The following is a 21,079-nucleotide window of genomic DNA, read 5'->3' as shown; positions in this document are numbered from 1 at the left end:
CTAACAGAATATTAGAATAATTACTCTTTTATCCAAGGTAATTTTTACAGAAAAAATAGTTAAGTGACATAATTTTAAATAGTCTTCAGTTCAACTGAAAAAGAATTATTTGGAGTGATATCCTAACACAGACTGAAAAAAAAGTCTTACAGAGTACGTGTCATATTGTACCTGATTAATATTAAGGAACATATAATTCTGGTACATTAATTCTAATTGCCTTAAGAAAAGACAAGCCTTGTTTACTTAAGGTATTCTTTTTTATCTGCATGCACGTTTTAAGCCTTTGAGAACACATGAGCACTAGGCTCAGTGGAAACAAAAACGTGTAACTTGTGAGGCCACAATAAAAATCACATGAAAGATCTGGTGAGAAGGTAAACTGCACTGTTTCGTTTACAAAGGACCTGAATTTCACAGAGATATGCTTCTCTATGTTAAACAACCTCATGACATCAAAATAAATATTCTCGTTGGAATTTTGAAGAGACTGTTTAAAAAAGCCTTTACCATCTAAAATGATATCCATTTCCTTCTACTTAGTTATTGGGAACAGCATGGGAGCCTCTTAATTTGTTTGACCCTTTTCCCAAGAAGTAAGTTAGCAAGCAGCTGTTTAAACTCCCGCTGTTCCATGGCACAATTGAATCACTGGATTGCCAAAGTCCTGGAATGTTTTAAGAGATGATCCTTAAGCTCATTGAAGGAGAGGTCAAATGCTTCAGCTTCCTTTCCTTTCAGCAGAGCAGTTTCATGCTGCTTCCTCAGAGGTCATGTATAGACAAAATATTTTGGACAGAACTACCTATTTTCTTTTCCCCTCTGCCTCCTGAAAATATTCCAGATCCTCTTGTCTGGCCTTACAACAGTTCTAAAGACTTTGAAAAACATGTTAAATCTAACTAATTTGGATCTCTGATTTAAATTCTTAATTGTCCCCACACATGAAAGTAGGTTATTTTAAAATCAATCATGTGACAACTTGAAACTCATGTATAAAAGAAAAATGTCTGAAGTACTTACTTCTGAGCTGAGTGAGCATCATCTGCTTTGAACACATAAAATAACATGTTTTTGTGTAGTAACTGGAACACTCTGGGCTCTGAATTCTCATCTTTGACTTGAGCGACAGTGAATCCTAGTAAAGGCTGACTCTCCAAAGCTGCCACGTCCTAATTTAAAAAGACACAAAGGGAGATGGGATATTAAATTGATAACAAAATTCAGATTTGCAAACTCTTGAACTGTACAGCTATAATTTAATTTCATATACACATATATAAAACAATGATAATTCTTTATTTTTCATTTTCATTTATTCAGCAATATTAAGCTGACCACTTCCCACCTATCTCATGAGTCAGACACTGTGCTAAACAGTTTTCAATGTGTTCACATCCATTGAGTATCACATACTTCCCTATAACCATGTGAGGTAGGTAATTACTTTCATTTTATGGATGCAGAAATCAAGCTGGGGAAGTGATTTATCCTGTCCCACTGAGGAAGAGCTTGGCTCCTAGAACAGTGGTTTTTTATAGGATTTTACTGGAACACAGGGTGATCAGACAGTTGAAAAGGATAATGTTAGAGCAAATAGCCAGGCATTGTTTATAACCCAAACAAAGTATCTTATCTAAGCTTGAGGCCTAAGGAATATAATCTGGGAATAGTCAACGGTGTGTCAACCAAGAGAGCTTGGTAAAAAGGATAAGAACCTTTGCCTTTAGTGAAGTTCTTAGTATCCACATGACACCAAAAAAAGTTGTATTTTAATATTATGGAAAATTCCCAACATTTTTGAGTAAGAGCTCTAGGACACTGTTGACATTAAAAATCACAGCAACAATATCTCCCCCTCTAAAAGCAAAGCAAAACAAAAAAATACACAAAACAAATAGATTAAACAGATACTGTGATTACTTCTAATTGGCATTATAAAACCAGACCCCACAATTATTCATCTTTAGATTTCAGATCTTACCTCACTTGCAGCATATGTATACAGCACTTTATTTTTTATGACAAACCACAAGTGTTTCCAAGGTTTTTTATTGCCCTTTGATCTGTATAAGTAGCCACTCATGGAAGAATCTTCTGTGTTTGCTGATACCTACATAAGCAAACCCCATGTATAGTTTAATGGTTTTCAAAGAAACAAAAGGTAAAGTAACAAATTGCTTTTGATCACTGGTGCTGAGAGTAATAACCATAATAATATAATGTTTGAGAATAAAATGGTTTATTTTCAAAGTCTGCTACTATGGGGTACCTGGGTGGGTCAGTCAGTTAAGCATCTGCTTTCGGCTCAGGTCATGATACCAAAGTTCTAGGATGGAGCCCCGTATTGGGCTCCCACCTCAGCAGAGAGCCTGCTTCTCCCTCTCCCTCTGCTTGTGCTCTCTCTCCCTCTCTCTCAAATAAGTAAAAAAAAAAAAAAAAAAAAAAATTTAAAAAACAAAACGAAGTCTGCTACTATACAAATTGAATACTGCTATTATCACAGGCATAAAATACCCTTCTGTTTAGAAGCAGTTCCAGCATCGGGCACCCGGGTAGCTCAGTCTGTTAAAGCATCCAACTCTTGATTTGGCTCAGGTCATGATCAAGGGCTTTGCACTGGGTGTGTAGCCTGCTTAAGATTCTCTGCCCTTCCCCACCACTTCTCTTAAAAAACATAAAACCATTTCAGCATTCTACCTGGTTTAACTGAGCTTGCATATATGTATTTCTTTGTGGTGTCACTTATTTTCAGAGTTGCGAGAGGAAGAAAAATAATTCTAAAGATCAGAAATGCTTTTTGAAAGTTGCAACTGTATATGTTGTTTACTGTTCTTCGTATCCTGCAATATTAGGGAAAATTACTTAAACCTTTAACACTTCCTGAAATAATTTTTTTGACTTATATAAACTATTAATGGGGTGACTGGGTAGCTTAGTCATTAAGCGTTTGCCTTCGGCTTGGGTCATGATCCCGGGGTCTTGGGGTGAGCCCTGCATTGGGCTCCCCGCTCAGTGGGAAGCGTGTGTCTCCCTCTCTCACTCCCCCTGCTTATGTTCTCTCTCTCACTGTGTCTCCCTCTGTCAAATAAATAAAATCTTAAAAAAAAAAAACTGTTTTGTTTTTTTTTTAAGATTTTATTTATCCATTTGAGAAAGAGAGTGAGAGACAATATGAGAGAGGAGAAGGTCAGAGGGAGAAGCAGACTCCCCGTAGAGCTGGAAGCCCAATGTAGACCTCCATCCCAGGACTCCAGGATCATGACCTGAGCCGAAGGCAGTCGCTTTATCAACTGAGCCACCCAGGCACCCAAAACGAAACTATTAACAGAGAAGTAAACGGAAAATTCAATTATTCATGGTGATTTTAAGGATTAGTTTCTGATCCCCAAATTTTGTCTGAGAGAAGCTTATTTTGTTTCATAAAAAGATGAAAATGTCTTAATCTCTGGGCAAAAAGGTAGTAAGCTCTCAATGATTGTAATCTGCAGTTGAAATTTCTCTTTTTAACACAGAACAAGAGAATTAAAAAGCCAAGTTTAGGAATTGTGTTATTAGTAGAATGGTGAACAGACTTTGTTTCTTAAAATTTATTTATTTTAGAGAAAGTGTGCTCGAGTGAGTGAATGCATGCAGGGGTGAGAGAGAGGGAGAGAGAAAATCCTCAGATTCCCTGCTGAGCAAGGAGCCTGATGCAGGGCTCTATCCCAGGACCCTGAGATCAGGACCTGAGCCAAAATCAAGAGTCAGCTGCTCAACCAACTGACTTAGCCAGATGCCCCTAGAATGGTGAACAGATTTTTAAGGTGGTTCCCTGTGATCTTTGCCTCTGATAATCACACTACTACCCCTTGTGTGTGGGGAGGACCTGTGACTTACTCCTAACCAAGAGAATATGGGGGATATGATGGCATGTCACTCCCATGATTATGTTATGTTCTACAAAACTCCATATTGCTAATAGATGGGCTCTAGAGAGTTTCTCCCATTCTGGCTTTGAAGTAGTAGTTGTCTTGGGAGGCTTGTGTACCATGGAACTGAGGGGAAACTCCAGGCAAAAGCCAGCAGGAGGCCAGCGCCTTTAGTTTCATAACTGAAAGGAAATGAATTCTGCTAACAACCTGAGTGAGCTTGGAAGTGGACCCCTCCCTAGTTAGCCTTGCGATGAGAACCCAACATTGGCCAACACCTTGACTGTGGTCCTGCAGAGATCCCAGCTAAGCTATGACTGGACTCCTGAGATAATAAATGTTTGTTGTTTTAAGTCACTAAGGTTGTGGTAATTCATTATGTGGCAACAGAAAACAAATTCAGGTGGATTCTATGAATTTTAAAAGTCTATCTTTAATCATATATCAATTGTATTAATTTCTTACAAATTTTATGAGAAGGATGATATATTATTGTGTAGTGAAAAATTTAATATCTCATGTTAAATTAGAAATATCTGTTTAGTCCAAGTATATTTGTATGAAGTGACACACTTGTAGAAGACAAATGGTTTTTTCAAAATTAGAATGTTTACATTCAAATGAGATTTTGCTTAAAATGTAGTTACACTGAGATACTACTATGTAATTATGTTACATGTTACTGTCATTGATCAAAATATTCTGTATGCTCCTCTTTTGAAATATGCTTAATTTAGTTGATTAACTGAAAAAGAGTATCAGTCACAATACTGGATAGTCATGCATAGTCCTCTATTCTCTTTTTTTAGAAAAGATTTTATTTATTTATTTATTTATTGAGAGCACAAGTGGTGGGGAGGGGCACAGGGAGAGAGAGAGTAATTCGGTGTGAAGCCTGACATGGGGCTTGATCCCATGACCTGGAGATCATGACCTGAGCTGAAATCAAGAGTTGGACGCTTAACTCTCCTGATGCCCCTGTCCTCTATGATCCTTTTAAAAATAAAATTGGTCTTAAGCAGCTTAATCACATGAGTCACAAAGCTTCCCTTCCAGTGATTTGATTATTTAAAATATAAATCAAGTCTAACTCAAGAGACATAGCTTGTCATTACTGAGCCTACTGAGGCTCTGAATGGAATTCTAAAAACAAGGAGTTTCTAAAAATGTCTTGAACATTACTGGAATAAAAACACAACTTCCCAATTTCTTAAAAAGTTAAACCTAAATTACTATATGACCAGGCAGTCATACTCCTAGATATATTATTAAGACAAATGTCTACACGTTTATAGCACCATTATTCATAAAAACCCAAAGGCAGAAACAACTCAGATGTCCAGCAACAGATGAATGGATAAATTGTGGTATATGCATATAATAGAGTATTATTCACAAATAAAAAGAAACAATGTACTGATACGTGCTATAACTTAGGTGAACCTCTAAAATACTGTGAGAAATGAAAATAACCAGACATAAAAGGTCATGTATTGTATGATTCCTTTTATTTTTTTTTTAAAGATTTTATTTATTTGAGAGGGAGAGAGCGAGGGCACAAGTTGTGGGGGAGGGGCAAAAGGAGAGGGAGAAGCAGACTCCTCATTGAGGAGGAAGCCCCAATGCTGGGTTTGATCCCAGGACCCTGAGATCATGACCAGAGGGAGACGCTTAACCAATTGAGCCATCTAGGTACCCTCGTGTGTGTGTGTGTGTGTGTGTGTGTGTGTGTGTTTTAGGATTTTATTTATGAGAGATAGCAAGAGAGGGAACACAAGCACAGAGGAGCAGCAGAAGGAGAAGCAGACTTTCTGCTAAGCAGGGAACCTGATATGGGGCTCAATTCCAGGATGCTGGGATTATGAACTGAACCGAAGACAGATGCTTAACAACTGAGCTACTCTGGAGCCCCTATATATTTTTAAAAGAAAACTACACCAAATGTTGGGCTCAAACTTAGGACCCTGAGATCAAAAGTCACATGCTCTACCCACTGACCTGGCAAGGCACCCCTGAATTGTATCCTTTAAATAGTTAATTATAAGTTATGTGAATTTCACCTCAATTACAAATAAAAAGACAAAAATCACAGCTTCCCAAGTAGAAAACTTTTGCTTTTATAATACTTAACCGGTTAAATTATTTTTCTCAGTTTGGTTGCAAAGGAGAAAGCAGTGGTTCTCAAAATTTAGTATATATCCAAATCACAGAGAATGCTTGCTGAAGTTCCTGATTCTGTAGACTTTGGGTGAGGCCTAGGAGTTTCCATTTCTAGTAAGTTCTCAGGTGATGCTGATGTGCTGCTTTGGAGAACACTTTAAGAGCCAGTGGAGCAAAGGAAGAAATGGCTGCTGCAGTCAGGAAGTAGGGATTTGACAGTGGAACGTCGGTTTGTGTGGTTGGGTGGAAAGATGTACAAAATGTGACTGGAGTCAGGCTGGGTCTAGTCTAGACTAGAAATAGTTTTGTAACTAGCACTGTGGAGCTCAGACTGACAAGAAGAGCAAATGTAAGAATTATATTTATAAACTGTGACATTAGCATGGACAGGTGAACAATTATAGAAAACTGAATACTATTTCCATTGGTTAAGCATCTTAAAGTTCTGAAAGTCAATTTAGATTCAGGAACTGAGTGACAGAAGAGACAGTCCAGAGTACTAAATTGGCTCAACCAGTTTAAGAAACTTGGCAATTAGAACTTTATGTCCTCTTATTACTATTTCATGAGACTGGCTACATGGATCATTTCCTAGTGTTTTAATGGCCATGATGGAATACACTCAATTTTACATAAAGAACATGATCTTTTTAGAGTTGTTTGCTTCCATTTTCCACGGTAGAACACTTCTAGAGTAACCAAGTAAGAGAACAAAATTTAAAACTCTACTCTGCTGGCCTCAAAACTGGTAGAACTAACTAATAAACTAAAAAAAAAAAATAGAGGTGGCCCAGGAGTACCTGGGTGGCTCAGTCAGGTTAAGCGGTACTTTGGCTCAGGTTATGATCCCAGGGTCCTGGATCAAGCCCCACATTGTGCTCATTGCTCAGTGGGGAGCCTGCTTCTCCCTCTGCCTGCTGCTCCTCCTACTTGTGCTTTTGCTCTCTCTCTGTGTCAAATAAATAAATAAAATCTTAAAAAGAAATTAAAACAAAACAAAAAAACAAAGGTGGCCCAGATAGGCAGTGCTGTGTGTTAATTGACGCTGGCTGACTGAACCCTTGAATCCGAGGAGATGGACTAGGGTACTGGTGATGCCTGTGGATCACGCCACTGGCAGTTTTAACTGTGCAGACTATCCTAACTTTTTACATTTTTCTTTTAAGTTGAAATGAAAGACAATTTACTATCAGTGCAGCTGTCTATAGCCAACCAATACTTAAAAAAAGCAAATGGTGTAGATTAGTAAATGCTAATAAAGTACCTAAAATATTCTAGACTTCTTCCCTCTGGCATGGGGTCTTCTCAAAATAATTTTAAAAATTCAAATGTGTAGAGACACCTGGGTGGCTCAGTTGGTTAGTTAAGTGCCTTTGACTCAGGTCATGATCCCAGGGTCCTGGGATTGAGTGCTACACCGGGTTCCTTCCTCAGTGGGGAGCCTGCTTCTCCCTCTGCCTGCCACTCCTGCTGCATGTGCTCTCTCGCTTTTTCTCTCTTTGACAAATAATTAAAAATCTTTAAAAAAAAATTCACATATGTCTACATTATCTTTACTAGCTACCATTGCTATAAAATGTTCTCCAAACCTTTCAACTGCCATTTTCTGAATGACTCAGGTCATATGGGAGACCAAGCAAGAGAGTGAGCCATCAGCCACATCTAGCACTACTATTAAAATGCATGTCTTAATAGTAGTGGGAAATGACATCTTCCTTTATGGAAGAAAAACAGTGTATTATATGCATATGAATAATTCAGCTTATATCAGGTTGCGAGTTTAATGGAAACACTTACTTCTTTGAGAGCAGCTGGGATCTTTTTCTGTTTCCTCCCTGATGGAATACTATGTAAGACTGATGATAAGGCACTTGAAGGAGATTTGTGATTTCCGGGAGATCCAATCTTAGGAGAATGCTGGTGATCTAAAACAAATCAGGTGCACTTATGTAGCCAGTGGTAAGCATTTTGCAATTCAATTTAATTCAGATCAATAAACACTGTTGCATAAAATATCTATGGGAGGACACTAGAGAAACTGATGACACTGAGACCCCCGGGATAAAGGATGGATGGCCGAAAGTTGAGTGGGAGAAAGACTTTCCACTTTCTATGATTTTATGCTTTTTCAGTTGTAAACCATGAGAAAGGATGACACTTTTGTGCCTTCAGAATAATGAAACATGTTAATGTACTATCAATTTTAAATATATTCTATAAATTTCCCTCCTGACTTTAAAAAAAAAAACACTAACAGCATCATTTAGTACCTAGATATATGATGGAATAAAAATATTATAATAAACAAAGTATTAGAAAAGGGGCCATAAGACAAGATAGGAAACCACTAATTTTGAGTGCAAAGATTCAGGGAAAGCTGGGGAAACAGTAAGACATAGGAGTTGGCCATTAAGGTATAACAGGAATTTGCCAAGTCAAAAAGAAGAGGAGACCCTCCATGAAGAGAGGTCAGCATAAGCAAAAGCAGAGGTATGAAATTAGATCCTCTATTTGGAGAATAATAAGGCTGAAGGAAAAAAGACTGGTTCTAAGGAATGTGGACTGTTGTTTAAGCCGTGGGAAACCAAGGTCTTTTAGGCTGGGAAATGACAGGAGCAGATTGAATTTAGAAGAAAAAAAAAATCTGGCAGTAGAAAGGAGGAAGGATTTGAAGCAGAAAACCTGTTGGGAAACTATGAGTATAGTCCATATAAAAAATAGGGCTGAGATGAAAAAATTAAGAGGAAGGTCTTTGAGGATAAATTAGTCAAGATTTATTGACTAAAAATGGGTGTGGGTGAATAAGGAAGAGGATTTTAAAAATGAATGTTGAATGTTCACAGCCTATACGGTACACCCAGAGAACAAAGGGAGGAACAAAAAGGCCAACGAAGTATTAGATAAACGTGTCCTCTGGGAAAATGTATGTAACAGTTATTATTACTCTATAAATATATGGATTCTGAAATAGCATGCCATCTAGCTTTATTCACTGAGACATTTTCATTTGGTGATGGAAAGCTATTCTTCGTGGAAATGAATGACAACCTTTTTGAAATTCAGATCCTATATATAGGTTCAGGAATTGAACGAAAACTCTCTTCCCAAAATATAGACCTGAGCGGTCCTGCTAGCTGCATTCATCTTAACTGTGGGGATAGATACCCAAATAATGAGCAGGCAGATATGACTTATCATTTTGTACTTGGTGAAAAGCTGGACATTTAGATATACCACCAAATCAGCCCAAGTGATTAGAAATAGGCTAACAAAGGGCCACCCAGTCAGTCTATGTCCACAGAAACAGATAAACATGATTTGTAACAAGCACACAGTTGGGAAACTATAAACTTCAAAATTACTTGAAAGTTAAAGTTCCCTTGTAACTGTTTTAAAGCATTTCATTCTGTAATTATATTTCTACACTTAGTATCCTCTGCATTAAGAAAGCTTAATTAAATTACAAAAGCAAAATTCTTAACATTTTGAGATGATTATCACCAATCACATCACTAATGCGCCGAAGATGATTCTTTCAGAAGGTCGTTTGGAAGCATCTGGGAATAAAGGAATTTGTTAGATCTTTACTTATATATTACCTAGTTTCTGCAGTTCTTGGAAACAATGTTCACATACTCTTGCTGGTTGATTTTTCAGGTAATCTAAACCATATTTATTTGATGAACAGGCTTGGCATACAATCTGAAAACACATTGGAATTATTTTATTTGGAGTAACCTCCACATCAAACCAACAAGTAGGCCACAGTAGATAAAGCTGTCTACCTAGAGTGCTTTCACTCTCACTTTTCTCAGTCACTCTCACTAATACCTCTGTGGAGTTCAGGCCTGCAGTGAACTCACACACAACACTACAACGGAAGATGAAGAGGCCACACACTAGGACTGAGTGCTAATTCCATAAAATAAAATACTAAGAGCAGTAACGTGTCAAAGTGTTTAGAACCGTGTAGGATATGCATGAAGCCCTCTGTTAGCTATACTTATCATCATGGACATTGACCATCACCATCGCTAGGTAACCATGACCATGTCTGCTGCACCTCTACCAAGCGTCTGGCCCGCTACTAAATGCTTCTAAATAGACCCCGTTTACTCTTCACAGCAATTCTCTGACATCATTGTTACGATGCTCATTTGATTAACAAGGTTATGAAGACCTGGACGCGTTACTGGCGATCATTTCAACACTCAAAGTACCTCTATTAAATACTTAGTATCTAGATAAAGGTAGTTTAAATAATTATCAGTCAATGTGGGAGTAGTGAATTTTTTTTAATGAAAACGATCTATTATTGACATTCTACAGTAATCTTGGTAGGTAGGAGTAAGTTCCATAAAGAGATTGCCCTATGCCTAAATATTTAGAGAAAATATCATCCACAATTCAGTATCTTTTCTTCTCCCCGCCATGATTTATAGGAGGAAATAAGTTTCTTCACTATGTACAGCCTGGAGCTATTAAAAATCACAAGGGAGGAGTGCCTGGGTGGCTCAGTGGGTTAAAGCCTCTGCCTTTGGCTCAGGTCCTGATCCCAGCATCCTGGGATCGAGCCCTGCATCAGGCTCTCTGCTCAGCAGGGAACGTGCTTCCCTTCCTCTCTCTCTGCCTGCCTCTCTGCCTACTTGTGATCTCTGTCTGTCAAATAAGTAAATAAAATCTTTAAAAAAAAAAAAATCACAAGGGAGAGGGATGTCAATTTCTCCCACCTTCCCACAGGCCCGGCAGTGGTGTCGTCTCCAAGTCAGAGTAAATTCACTTGTGCAGATCATACACATTGTGGCTCTGGTATCAGGGATCCAGATGGGAGCTTTTGATCCAAGAGGACTAACTTCCTCTTTATTTTCTGAGTCAGCCTGTGGAAGAATGACTTTTCATTACCTCCATGCACACAGAGTACTACAGAATCAAGCTATTTGGGGGGGAGGGTGTAATGGCAGTTCACAATGCTGATGGTGTCATTAAGGATGTGGTGGGCTATTATAGTTGTCATGTTCTCAGGATATTAAGATTAGCTATACCCTAATAATCCTTTGCTGCAAAATTAACTTAAAAAAGATGCCTGTAGTAGTGCCAATGACAGCTGGTTATTTTCTTCCTTAAATTATATTGTATTTCCCCAATTTTTTACAATGAAGTTTTACAACCAGAAAAAATATGAATGTACTATATGTTATCACAGACTTGCCGTTAGACATTAACAGGATAGTTAGCTCTGAAATTACACCCACACATACATCTTTCTGTGAAACACATGTTGCCTTTCTAAACCCTGGGAAAAGTTTCTTTAGGGTAAAAACTGCTTGAAATGCACTGAAGAAACAAACAAACAAACAAACAAAAACCAAAAAACAGAAACCAAGAAGGAAAAGACAATACCTCATCAAGACTCCTACTAGGGCAGAATGTGATTCTTTTTTTGGCATACTCTTCTATTGACCTGGAAATTGCTTCTAGCCATTCATCCCTTTCTGTGGCAGAACTGTTGAGGGCAAAAGAAGGTTCCATCAACCAGATGTCAGCTTTTATTGTTTGCCTTTTTCTTCCTTCTTTTCCTCCTGCCATGGCAACAGATTCCATCACCCTCCCCAACAATGCTAGTCACCGGCAGGAGCTCTGAGGTTTGCGGGCAAAAATAATCAGAGCAGCCATTAAAGAACACATGGCATTTTAGCAAATACAATGCTTTTTTTCTTCCCCAAAGTACTGCTTTATACTTGTGAAGTCTCTTAAATTTGGAAGTTTTTTTGCTTAGTTTAAGAGCTAGTCATAGTCAAATAAATAAATAAAATCTTAAAAAAAAAAAAAAAGGAGCTAGTCATACAATGAATAACTATGGCTATTTACATAACCAAGATGCTTCCCGAGATATAATAGTAGAATATAAAAATATTCTAAGAAACCAAGTTTCAAATCCAAATTTAAACATGGAATACTAAATATTTTTAGTATTATTATATTAGTATTATTAAATATTACTAAAGTTTTCTAGAAAGGGCACTGGAATAAAGGAGGCCTATATTTGGCATCACAAACAGATGTTTAGGGAGTGGTTAACAAGGGAAAGAGCCTGCAATTGTTGTTATAGGGTTCCCCAACTTATTCCTCCCATCCTGCTACCCTCAAGCCATCAGGAACTACGGGATTCAAATCTAGACAGAGATGGGCCAAATAGGGAGAAAGCCTGCTCAGATAAAGTATTCTGGTTCTGCTTTATTACAACCACATATCCTCCCAAAAAACTCTGGTAACTCCAAATCATTGTTGGCATCAGCACATTTAGTTTTGAATACTCAAGAATGAGAGGCACATTTTAGGTAGTGTGTGTGTGTGTGTGTGTGTCTGTGTGCATGTAGACAGAATTTAATAATGTCTCATAATAAAATAAAACCTATCATAATAATGGGAATGTGATTTTGTAAGGAAATGTCTATTTGTTTTAGAAAGGCATAGGAAAGTATGTAGGAGTAAAATGACCTGATATCTGCGATTTGTTTCGAAATACTTGAGAAAAAAATATTTGTAGCAGAATCTTGGTTAAGTTTTGAGTCTGGGTGATTGAATATATAGTTTCATTGTATTTTTCACTCTAATTTTAAGAATACTTGAACTTTTAAATGTTTTTATAATTAAAAATTCCATTATGCCTCATGGAATTCGTACCTACTGGTATGAAAAGGCGCATTTTCTTACTGTCCCAACTAGCTGCCATTATTCAACAGTTGCTACACGTCAGCCAACTGTGCTAAATGCGTTGCAAATTGAAATCAAGAGCAAATGTCATCACATCTCATCCTCAGAGTTACCCCACAGAATACATATTGGACCTTACACCCTCTTTCCCCAATACCATCACTATCACCAACCAGCACCATTTACAGATAAGCAAGCTGAGGATTTGAAATGTTGGACAATTTGTTTTAAACAACAGGCTACATGACCTTGTATCAGACCCAAGTGTGGCTAAAGATTGAACCCTTCACCACCGTGTAATTAATCTCCGTTCTCTGAACTATGCTATGAGAATATAGGCTTAAGCTTCCAAGTAAACATTCATAAAATAATACTGTTCCTCCCTCTCTCTCCCCTTCCTCTACTTTTTGGAGGAAGAGTTAAAAGAAAGCAGAGAGGCAGATGGTTAATTTGAGAATTGCCGTCTGATTTTTCTGGAGCCCTGGGAGCATGTGGAATGTGATATGACTGTGCAAATCATGTCACATATGCTGTTCTTTCATTTAATCATTCCTGGCTCTCTCTTGTGTGGGGATCTGCCAAAACAATGTTTACCAGCTCTTGATAACACATTTCTCACAGACCACACACATTTGCCAGCAGTATTGAGTGGAGACATGCTAAGTCTTCTTTTGTAGCACAGTTAGCAGAAGAATCAGCACCTTCTTCAGTTAAACCCACTTAAAACACAGTTAAACCAGTATTCTTTTCTTTATGGAATGTGTGCATTACCCAGAAAGCAAATTTGTATTATGTAAGCCCCATTCTCCCATTGATTGGGATGCATTCCAAAAGACCTCCAGTAGCAGGGATTGCTGGCATGTTAGATGTTGCCACACTATTTACTCCTTGTATAACTGTGGAACGCTATTCTGAGGTCTAAAGGCCACACCACTTCATTTCAATTCATCTGAGTTACATTTAGTGAGAGACTTCTGAGGGCCAGGTACTAAGCCATGAATTGCACATATAAAACACACCACTTATAAGGGCTCATCTCTAATTGAGGTGAGACACAAAAGCAAGTAACTACTGTATGATACAATAAAGGTAAGGTAGACGAGAAACAAAGAAGTAGTAAATTATGTTATTTAGGCAGCAGGGAAAGCTCTGCAGAGGGAATGAGTATGTTAGAACTGGAAGAACTGAGGAGTTCGACAGAGAACCTTGTGTCTCTGTGTACCCGCGTTTGGCCTCCCAGCTTTGGTTATCTTCTCTAAACTGATGACTCCCAAATATATGCCATGTCTGGGCTCCCTTTGGACTTCAAGATCCTTAGAGGCACTGTCTCACTGATGGCTCCTTTTTTTTTTTTTTTTTTTTAACGTAGGCTTCATGCCCAGCCTGGAGCCCAACTTAGGGCTTAAACTCAGACCCTGAGATCAAGACCTGAGCTGAAATCAAGAGCTGGATGCTCAACCAACTGAGCTACCCAGGCGCCCTGATGGCTCCATGATTGATAGGCACCTCATATTTGATATGCACATCTGAAACTAAATTCCTGATTTTTCCCCCAACGCTGCTCCTCTCCTGGTGTTTCCTATCACAGGGAATGGCCTGGCACTACCTGGCACAGTGTACCAGTCAGAGACTTGCTTTTAATGCCTCTGGCTCTCAACCCCATGTCTGATTAATCATCTCCTTTACTTCCCCTCCCAAACCATTTTCCACCTAGCAATCAACTTTTAAAAAGGCCAATCTGATCACGTCATTCCCTTGTACAAGCCTTTCAGTGGTTTCCTGTGGCTCTTTGGCTCAAGCCCAAAATCCACAAGTTCTGCCTCAGCTTTCCCCTATCCCTCCAGCTTACCTTGGCTTTCCCTTTTATTCTCTATGTTCATGCCATTCTGGTCTTTCAGTTCTTTGAATTTGCTATGCCCTCTCCACCTCAGGGACTTTGTACACATTATTCCCAATGACCAGCAGCCTTTCTCTTTCCTCTTTGCCTTGCTATCCAACTCCTGCTTACCTTTTATAACTCAGCTGACACAGCAGGTCTTTCAGGAAGCTATCCCTGACTGCCCTTTTTCCACCAAAGTTAGTTCAAGGTTCCTCATTCTACAGCCTCATAGCACCTGGTAGTTTTCCTGTGTACTACTTAATCACAATAATAGTTGATTGTGTTGACATTTTGCTAACAGAATGCAAAGTCAGGGAAGGAAGGGCCCTTTTAATTCTCCACATTATCCTGATGCCTGGCACGATGCCTGGTCTACAGTAGATGCTCCATATTACTGAACGAAGGGATGAATTCCAAGTACAGGCAGCTGCCTATGCAAAAGGCAGAAGGAAGTGAGGTAAGCTGGTGCGCACGGAGAACAAGCAGATCCATACTGGTAGAATATGCCATGCTCTGGTTGGGGTGCGGACGGGGAGAATGGACAGAGATCAGACTGGTGAGGCATACAGGACCCAGATCACAGAAGGCCTTCTGATCTCCTTCCTACATGTTATACTGTACTCATTCCCTGTGGCGGGGGGCCCTCAGAAGAAGAGCATGGTACACTGGAGGTATTCAATATGTGTCAGCTTCCCCTCCCTTTATCGAGAACCTTCCAGATTTTTTGTTTTCCCTGCATAACCCAAGTTCAATCCATCAATAATCCTATTAACTCTCCCTGATTCCAACCATTTCTTACCATTCTAGTCCAAGAGAGAATCATCTGGCCTCCTACCTGGTCTCCCAACTTCTACTTTAATCTCTGATGGTCTGTCTTCTATAAAGAAGCCAGTGTCCTCTTCTAAAAATATCCATGAGATCACACCAATTTTTAGCTTAAGACCCTCAGATGGCTTCCCATCACATATAAAATTCCAATGACTTTACTAAGGTCTAAGAGGCTGATCTGGTCATCCACATATTTACCTGGATGGCAACCAAAGAAAGAAGGATTTACCATCATTTCCTCAATTATTTAATTGTTAATAAAATGGAATTTTGTTTTTACCAAAGCATATTTTTAGTTAGGATATTTAAGTGCAACTGAAAACCTGACTTTCCTATAGGTATTTGGATATAGGATATTTGATTTTTTTTTTCAGTCTTCAAATATTTTTTATTGGTAGGCCATGCATTGCCTTCATTTATTGTATTTCAAATCACTGTACATTTACTTTTGTGAAAACACTGCCTGCATTTTCTAGTACAAAAAAAACCTAAAAATTGTTTCAGGAATGTAGAGAAATATCCAACTTAAATAGCGAAAAAGTGCACCATAATTATTGCTGCACTGCAGTCATTTTTGCATTTCCCATGTTTCTTAAATAACTATCTTGTCTGATAACACACAATATAAAGAGCAATTATGAAAAACAGACATTTACATATACTTCTAAAGTCTTATTGAGAATATCCTGTTGGCATTGGATAACCAATCATAGGCGCAGCTGCAGTAGCAGGATATGCATGCATATGCCTGTTGGTTCATACCATCGTGCATATTTGGAACGTTACTTCCGTATTGCTGAGTGCTATCGTAACCATTCTGGTAAGTCCCTGGATATTTGAAAATCACCTCCTTTCTTTCCTTTTTTTATTTTTAAAATTTTTTTTAGATTTTATTTATTTATTGGACACAGAGAGAGAGCAAAAGCAGGAAGAGCAAAAGAGGGAGAAGCAGGCCCCCCTCTGAGCGGGGAGCCCGATGTGGAGCTTGATCCCAGGACCCTGGGATTACAAACGCCTAACCAACTGAGCCACCCAGGCACCGAAAAATTACTTTCTTGATATTAAGAATCAAGCTTAAGCATCTGCCAGGAGCCTGATGCACATAGACTTGATATTCTTTGTACTTTTGTTCAAACTAAAAAAAAAAGGGTCTTAGTTCCAGGCGACCAAGAGTTTACCATCACTCTCCAAATATTAATCTACAGGATGCTTCAGGTAACCCCCAGAAATTGCTTGCTTTGGCAGGTAGATGGCTTTCGACAAACCTCGAACAAACCCTATTTGTCTTCTCTTCCCAAGATCTGGTGTCAGGCAGCAGTGGCTATTCCATTTCAGAAGAGTGACAATGAACCAGGGGGCTGCTCTTGTCCTGATTATGGGAAGCCAGACATTTGGATCTGAGTCCTTGACATCCATGACATAGGCAATATTATAATGGCTGAAAGCATGACTTTCACCATCAGATATACCTCGGTTAAAATTTGAGCTCCATTGTCTATCAGTTGTATAATCTTGGATGTGTTATTTAACTTCCGTGTGCCTGCATTTTTTTTCTCATCTGGAAGATCAAGACAACACCTACTCTCCTAATTATCCATGGAAATTAAAAGAGAAAATGAATTATAAGTTCAGCATTGGGCCTGATTCCAGGTAATAAACGGGTCCGGTTGGGACTCCAGCTGCTACTAAAAATTCTAGTTGATTTTACTGGTATGGACACAGCTGGAAACAGGCTGCCTGGGTTCAAATCCTGGCCCTGACACTTAATAGCTGGGTGGCTTTTTTTACCCATTAAATGGGTATAAAATTAATAAACTCACCTTATTAGGTTTTTATGAAGATTTAATGAACAAACACATAGAAAGTGCTTTGGATAGTGCCTGGCACAAAGTAAATGCTATGTAAGTGTTTGCTACTATTTTTATATTAAAGGTTAGATTTGAGAGCTTCCCAGACTTGCTATCCTGATCCAGCAGTGGAACATGCTGTGGCTGCTGGGGTCTCTCCAGCCAAGTCCTGCCAAACATTCACATTGGCCACGTGGCCAATAACTCGGTAATGTGCATGTATGAGTCATACAGCTTCTTGTTTCCTTGGCACTTCCTTTATATAATGGTAATATATTTTGATTTACACATAAGTCACTGCAGGTTCCATTTTAAGGCAACGTGGTATCATAAATAACAAAATTTAAAAGTAAAAAGTTTCTATTTGTATCCTGATTTTGCCAGCTACGTACCATGAAGACAGAAATGTACTTTTTCTCTAACTTAGTCTTCCTTATTTTTAATGAGATGACACCTACCTCGTACGTTTGTTATGACCTTTCAATGTTACATGAAAACTTCCTAGTGAATTATAAAGCACTAGGTGTCTTTAAAAACATTAGGTGCCATTGTAAAAAGTTTGAAGTATTCACTAAAAAAAAAAAAAAAAAGAAAAGATCAGCAAGGCACTTTTCAGCATTATTATTCTCTTCACAGGAATATTTTTATTTCTGCGCTTCAAACACATTATTGGACCAGCAATTAGACATTTTACCTATGTGGTAAACCAAGAATAAACTCCACGGTTTGGGGACTGAAAAGAAGGAGAAAAAAAAAAAGTAGGTCTAGCAGTTTACCCAAATGTAGGAAATGCTGGAGGTGTATGACCCTGTAATCCTGGCAAATGTTCACACATACAGATTTTAGAAATTTACCTGGCTGAGAGGATAAAGGAACGTTCTACACTTTCAATCTTTAGTTCATTCTGATATGCTTCTTGGGTGGGTTTTCTGACCTTAAAGAAAGCAAAACAGTTTGAGCAAATTCAGCCTATTGCAAATCTCATCCCTGAAACTGCTCAATGCCCTGGCTGCTGTCAGTCACCACCAACCTTCAGACTCAACTTTATCTACCATGACTCTCCTTCATCTGCTCTGTGAGCCAGAGTTAAATGCCTATATATAGATATATATATATACACACACACACACACACCCAACTTTCCCACCTTTAGCCTGTTGCTCACTCCCTCTACCTGGAACAAGGCGCCTTCCCTGCATCTCAGTGTGGCCAAATGTGACCTATTCTTTAAGGCTTGTGGCTCCTTCTCCAAAGACTTCCTCAGTTCTCCCTGTTTCCTAGCTGCTACAGATTCCTCCACCAGGTCCTACTGAAAACTGCACACTCCTTATTTTCTGAGCTCCCCTCAATTTTTCTTTCTAAAAAGATCTTATTTCTTTCTTTCTTTGAGGAGGGGTGGTAAGGGCAGAGAGGGAGAGAGAATCTCAAGCAGACTCCACACTGACCGTGGAGACTGACTCTGGGCTCAATGTCACCACCCTGAGACCATGCATGACCTGAACTGAAACTAAGAGTCGGATGCTTAAATGAGCCATCCAAGTGCCCCAGGACTCCCCAAAACATTAATTGTACCTTCACAGTGATATTTATTACTGTCTATTTTATAGGTGTTTAAGTGTGGTTTATTATCTTCCCAACTCTAGTTGCTGAGCTTCTGGGAGGGGACTGGAGGGGGGCAGAGACAAAAAGAATCATGATTCAACTCATCTTTGTATTTTTTACCAAATGTCTTCCCATGTTTTGTTTATAGTTCTCAGTAAACACCTCATGAATAAATGAAGGTATGAGTGAACAAATGACAAATGAATGAATAAATAAACACATAAACAATAACACAGGGAGAGAGAAAAAGTCAAGGATATAAGAAAGATGGTTATCTTTGGGCTTCGTCTCTAAATATATTTGGGTTAAGAAAAGAAACATCCTCTAACAGACGCACAGACCTTCATTCCAGCCAACGAGAGCATATTGTTCAGTTTATACATCCCAGACTGCACTGGTGTTGTATACAGCAGGGCATCATTAAACTGAAAGTAGAAATATTTCATAGAATGAAGTAAAGCAAAAATGTCAGCTATCAAGACACTGATAAGACACCGAAATAAAAGAAAAATATTCCTTTCTTATTAAAAGTTCTCTGAATAAAAACACTATGTCTGCTTATATAAACTATGACCACCCAGAATGCTTTATTAGATTAAAAAGGCAATTTCTAGAACATGTGCTTTCCTTCCAAGTTCTGTAACAGATATGTTTTCTGAATTCTAAATCCCACTAAAGTATTACAATCTGACTAAATAATTGATTGAATCAACTTTTCTAAGTGAGAAGTGACATAAATTGAATTCAAAAAGGAAATAATTTTCTGGTTCTACATCATAAAAGGCTTTGTTTCCGTTACTTGAAATGCAAGTAAGCAAGACAGTCAGCCAAAGATCCCACAAAATCTCTCTGAATGTGTTAAGCTCATCTGTCATATACAAATGTCTCCTTCCATTAGGCAATTATCCTCTCTTCTGGCTCAGAAACACACACAGTCACTTACCAGGAAAAACACTCGGGGCTGCATGACTTTCCGAGACAGCTTCATCAGAGTTCCCTCTTTGAGAAAAACCTGATTCATCCAAACAAATGCCCATTTAGTCCCATAACACAACTACAATATGCATATAATTTGTTTTTCAACTTACTTTCCCCAGAATTTTTTTTGGAGGTGGGGCTGGGTGGACATAATTTCCATGTGACTTTTTACAATCATGGTTTCTTCTTAAACCTTTGAAGGAGTTGGACAAGCCGGCAGATTCATAAATCCAGTATTCATAAATCCAGTCCCAGGGGTACTATGTGGTCTGAAATGTAACTGACTGAGCGTGTACTTGATCCTGAGGTATAGCCAACGTCCTGACAATTGCATTTTGTAATTTTGCTGAACTCATTCCCTAGGCCACTTTTGTGCTCTATGAGGAGCATGAAAATACAGTTTTCTCCCTCCCCTCATAATCCCCTCTTATGTTCAAGATCTTAACTGAAGTTGTCTTTAAAGCTGTGTGAGGTCAGTTAGTATTACACAATAAAATGATTCTATTTAATCAGATACTCTGTGGGGTCCCTAGCCATTCTCCTGATTGAATTGTACTTTTTGTCACAGTGACTTAAGTCATGAATGTTTTGAATGGATAGAATGAACCTAGTTGATCCAGATCGAGACAGTGGAGAGTAACAACAATAACCTATTTTCATAACTGAAATGTAAAATAGCTACAAAAGGTGTCTAAATGCATCACCTTACATTTGCAAAAGGCAGTCTAAAACACTTACCCGTCCAGGCTGCACTATTTCATGGTGTCCATTTAGGCTGTACTGAATCTGCATAAGCTTCTGAAAGTTGTCCTACAGAAAGAGAATATGTATAGAGCATATGAAGGCCTGGGCCCCCAGGTTCAACAGTCTGCCAGCCACTGAAATCAAGATACTTACTCCTTGCTTCATGGTGTCATTGGCATGGTTGGCGACTTCTATAACAACAGCAAGGGCATCTAAAAATGTGTAGAAACATCAGGTTAGTCCAGTGGGCTACAATATTAAGCAATTCCAGATGGCAAGATGGCGAATTTGTAACAGTGAGAAGTGCCATGGGAGGCACGCGGTTAACTCTGAGTCGGTAGAAATATGGACAATGAGGTCTGATGAGGACAACAGCAAGGAAAAACAGGACTCATGGGGAAAAAATGAGTCCGAGA

At 38.6% G+C, this 21,079-nt stretch overlaps 1 protein-coding gene across 3 annotated transcripts in view; it reads right to left on the bottom strand.

The window, feature by feature from the left end:
* FGD6 (FYVE, RhoGEF and PH domain containing 6) overlaps positions 1 to 21,079 on the bottom strand; it is a 117,952-nt gene that overhangs the window by 5,597 nt on the left and 91,276 nt on the right. For 2 of the 3 annotated variants that reach the window (XM_046011744.1, XM_046011745.1), the window contains exons 10-20: positions 20,817 to 20,875; positions 20,658 to 20,729; positions 19,885 to 19,953; positions 19,283 to 19,366; positions 18,194 to 18,273; positions 11,472 to 11,574; positions 10,802 to 10,948; positions 9,671 to 9,773; positions 7,869 to 7,996; positions 1,985 to 2,113; positions 1,024 to 1,172 (exon numbers count right to left, since the gene is read on the bottom strand). In XM_046011744.1, the coding sequence (XP_045867700.1) occupies positions 1,024 to 1,172; positions 1,985 to 2,113; positions 7,869 to 7,996; positions 9,671 to 9,773; positions 10,802 to 10,948; positions 11,472 to 11,574; positions 18,194 to 18,273; positions 19,283 to 19,366; positions 19,885 to 19,953; positions 20,658 to 20,729; positions 20,817 to 20,875 (1,123 nt within the window). Of the gene's footprint in view, positions 1 to 1,023; positions 1,173 to 1,984; positions 2,114 to 7,868; positions 7,997 to 9,670; positions 9,774 to 10,801; positions 10,949 to 11,471; positions 11,575 to 17,797; positions 17,911 to 18,193; positions 18,274 to 19,282; positions 19,367 to 19,884; positions 19,954 to 20,657; positions 20,730 to 20,816; positions 20,876 to 21,079 lie in introns of those variants that run through there. The other variant, XM_046011746.1, reaches the window with a different exon arrangement.

The sequence above is a fragment of the Meles meles genome, chromosome 7 (genome assembly GCF_922984935.1).
Source record: "Meles meles chromosome 7, mMelMel3.1 paternal haplotype, whole genome shotgun sequence".
NCBI lineage: Eukaryota > Metazoa > Chordata > Mammalia > Carnivora > Mustelidae > Meles > Meles meles.
This window is presented reverse-complemented; position numbering and strand designations above follow the sequence as displayed.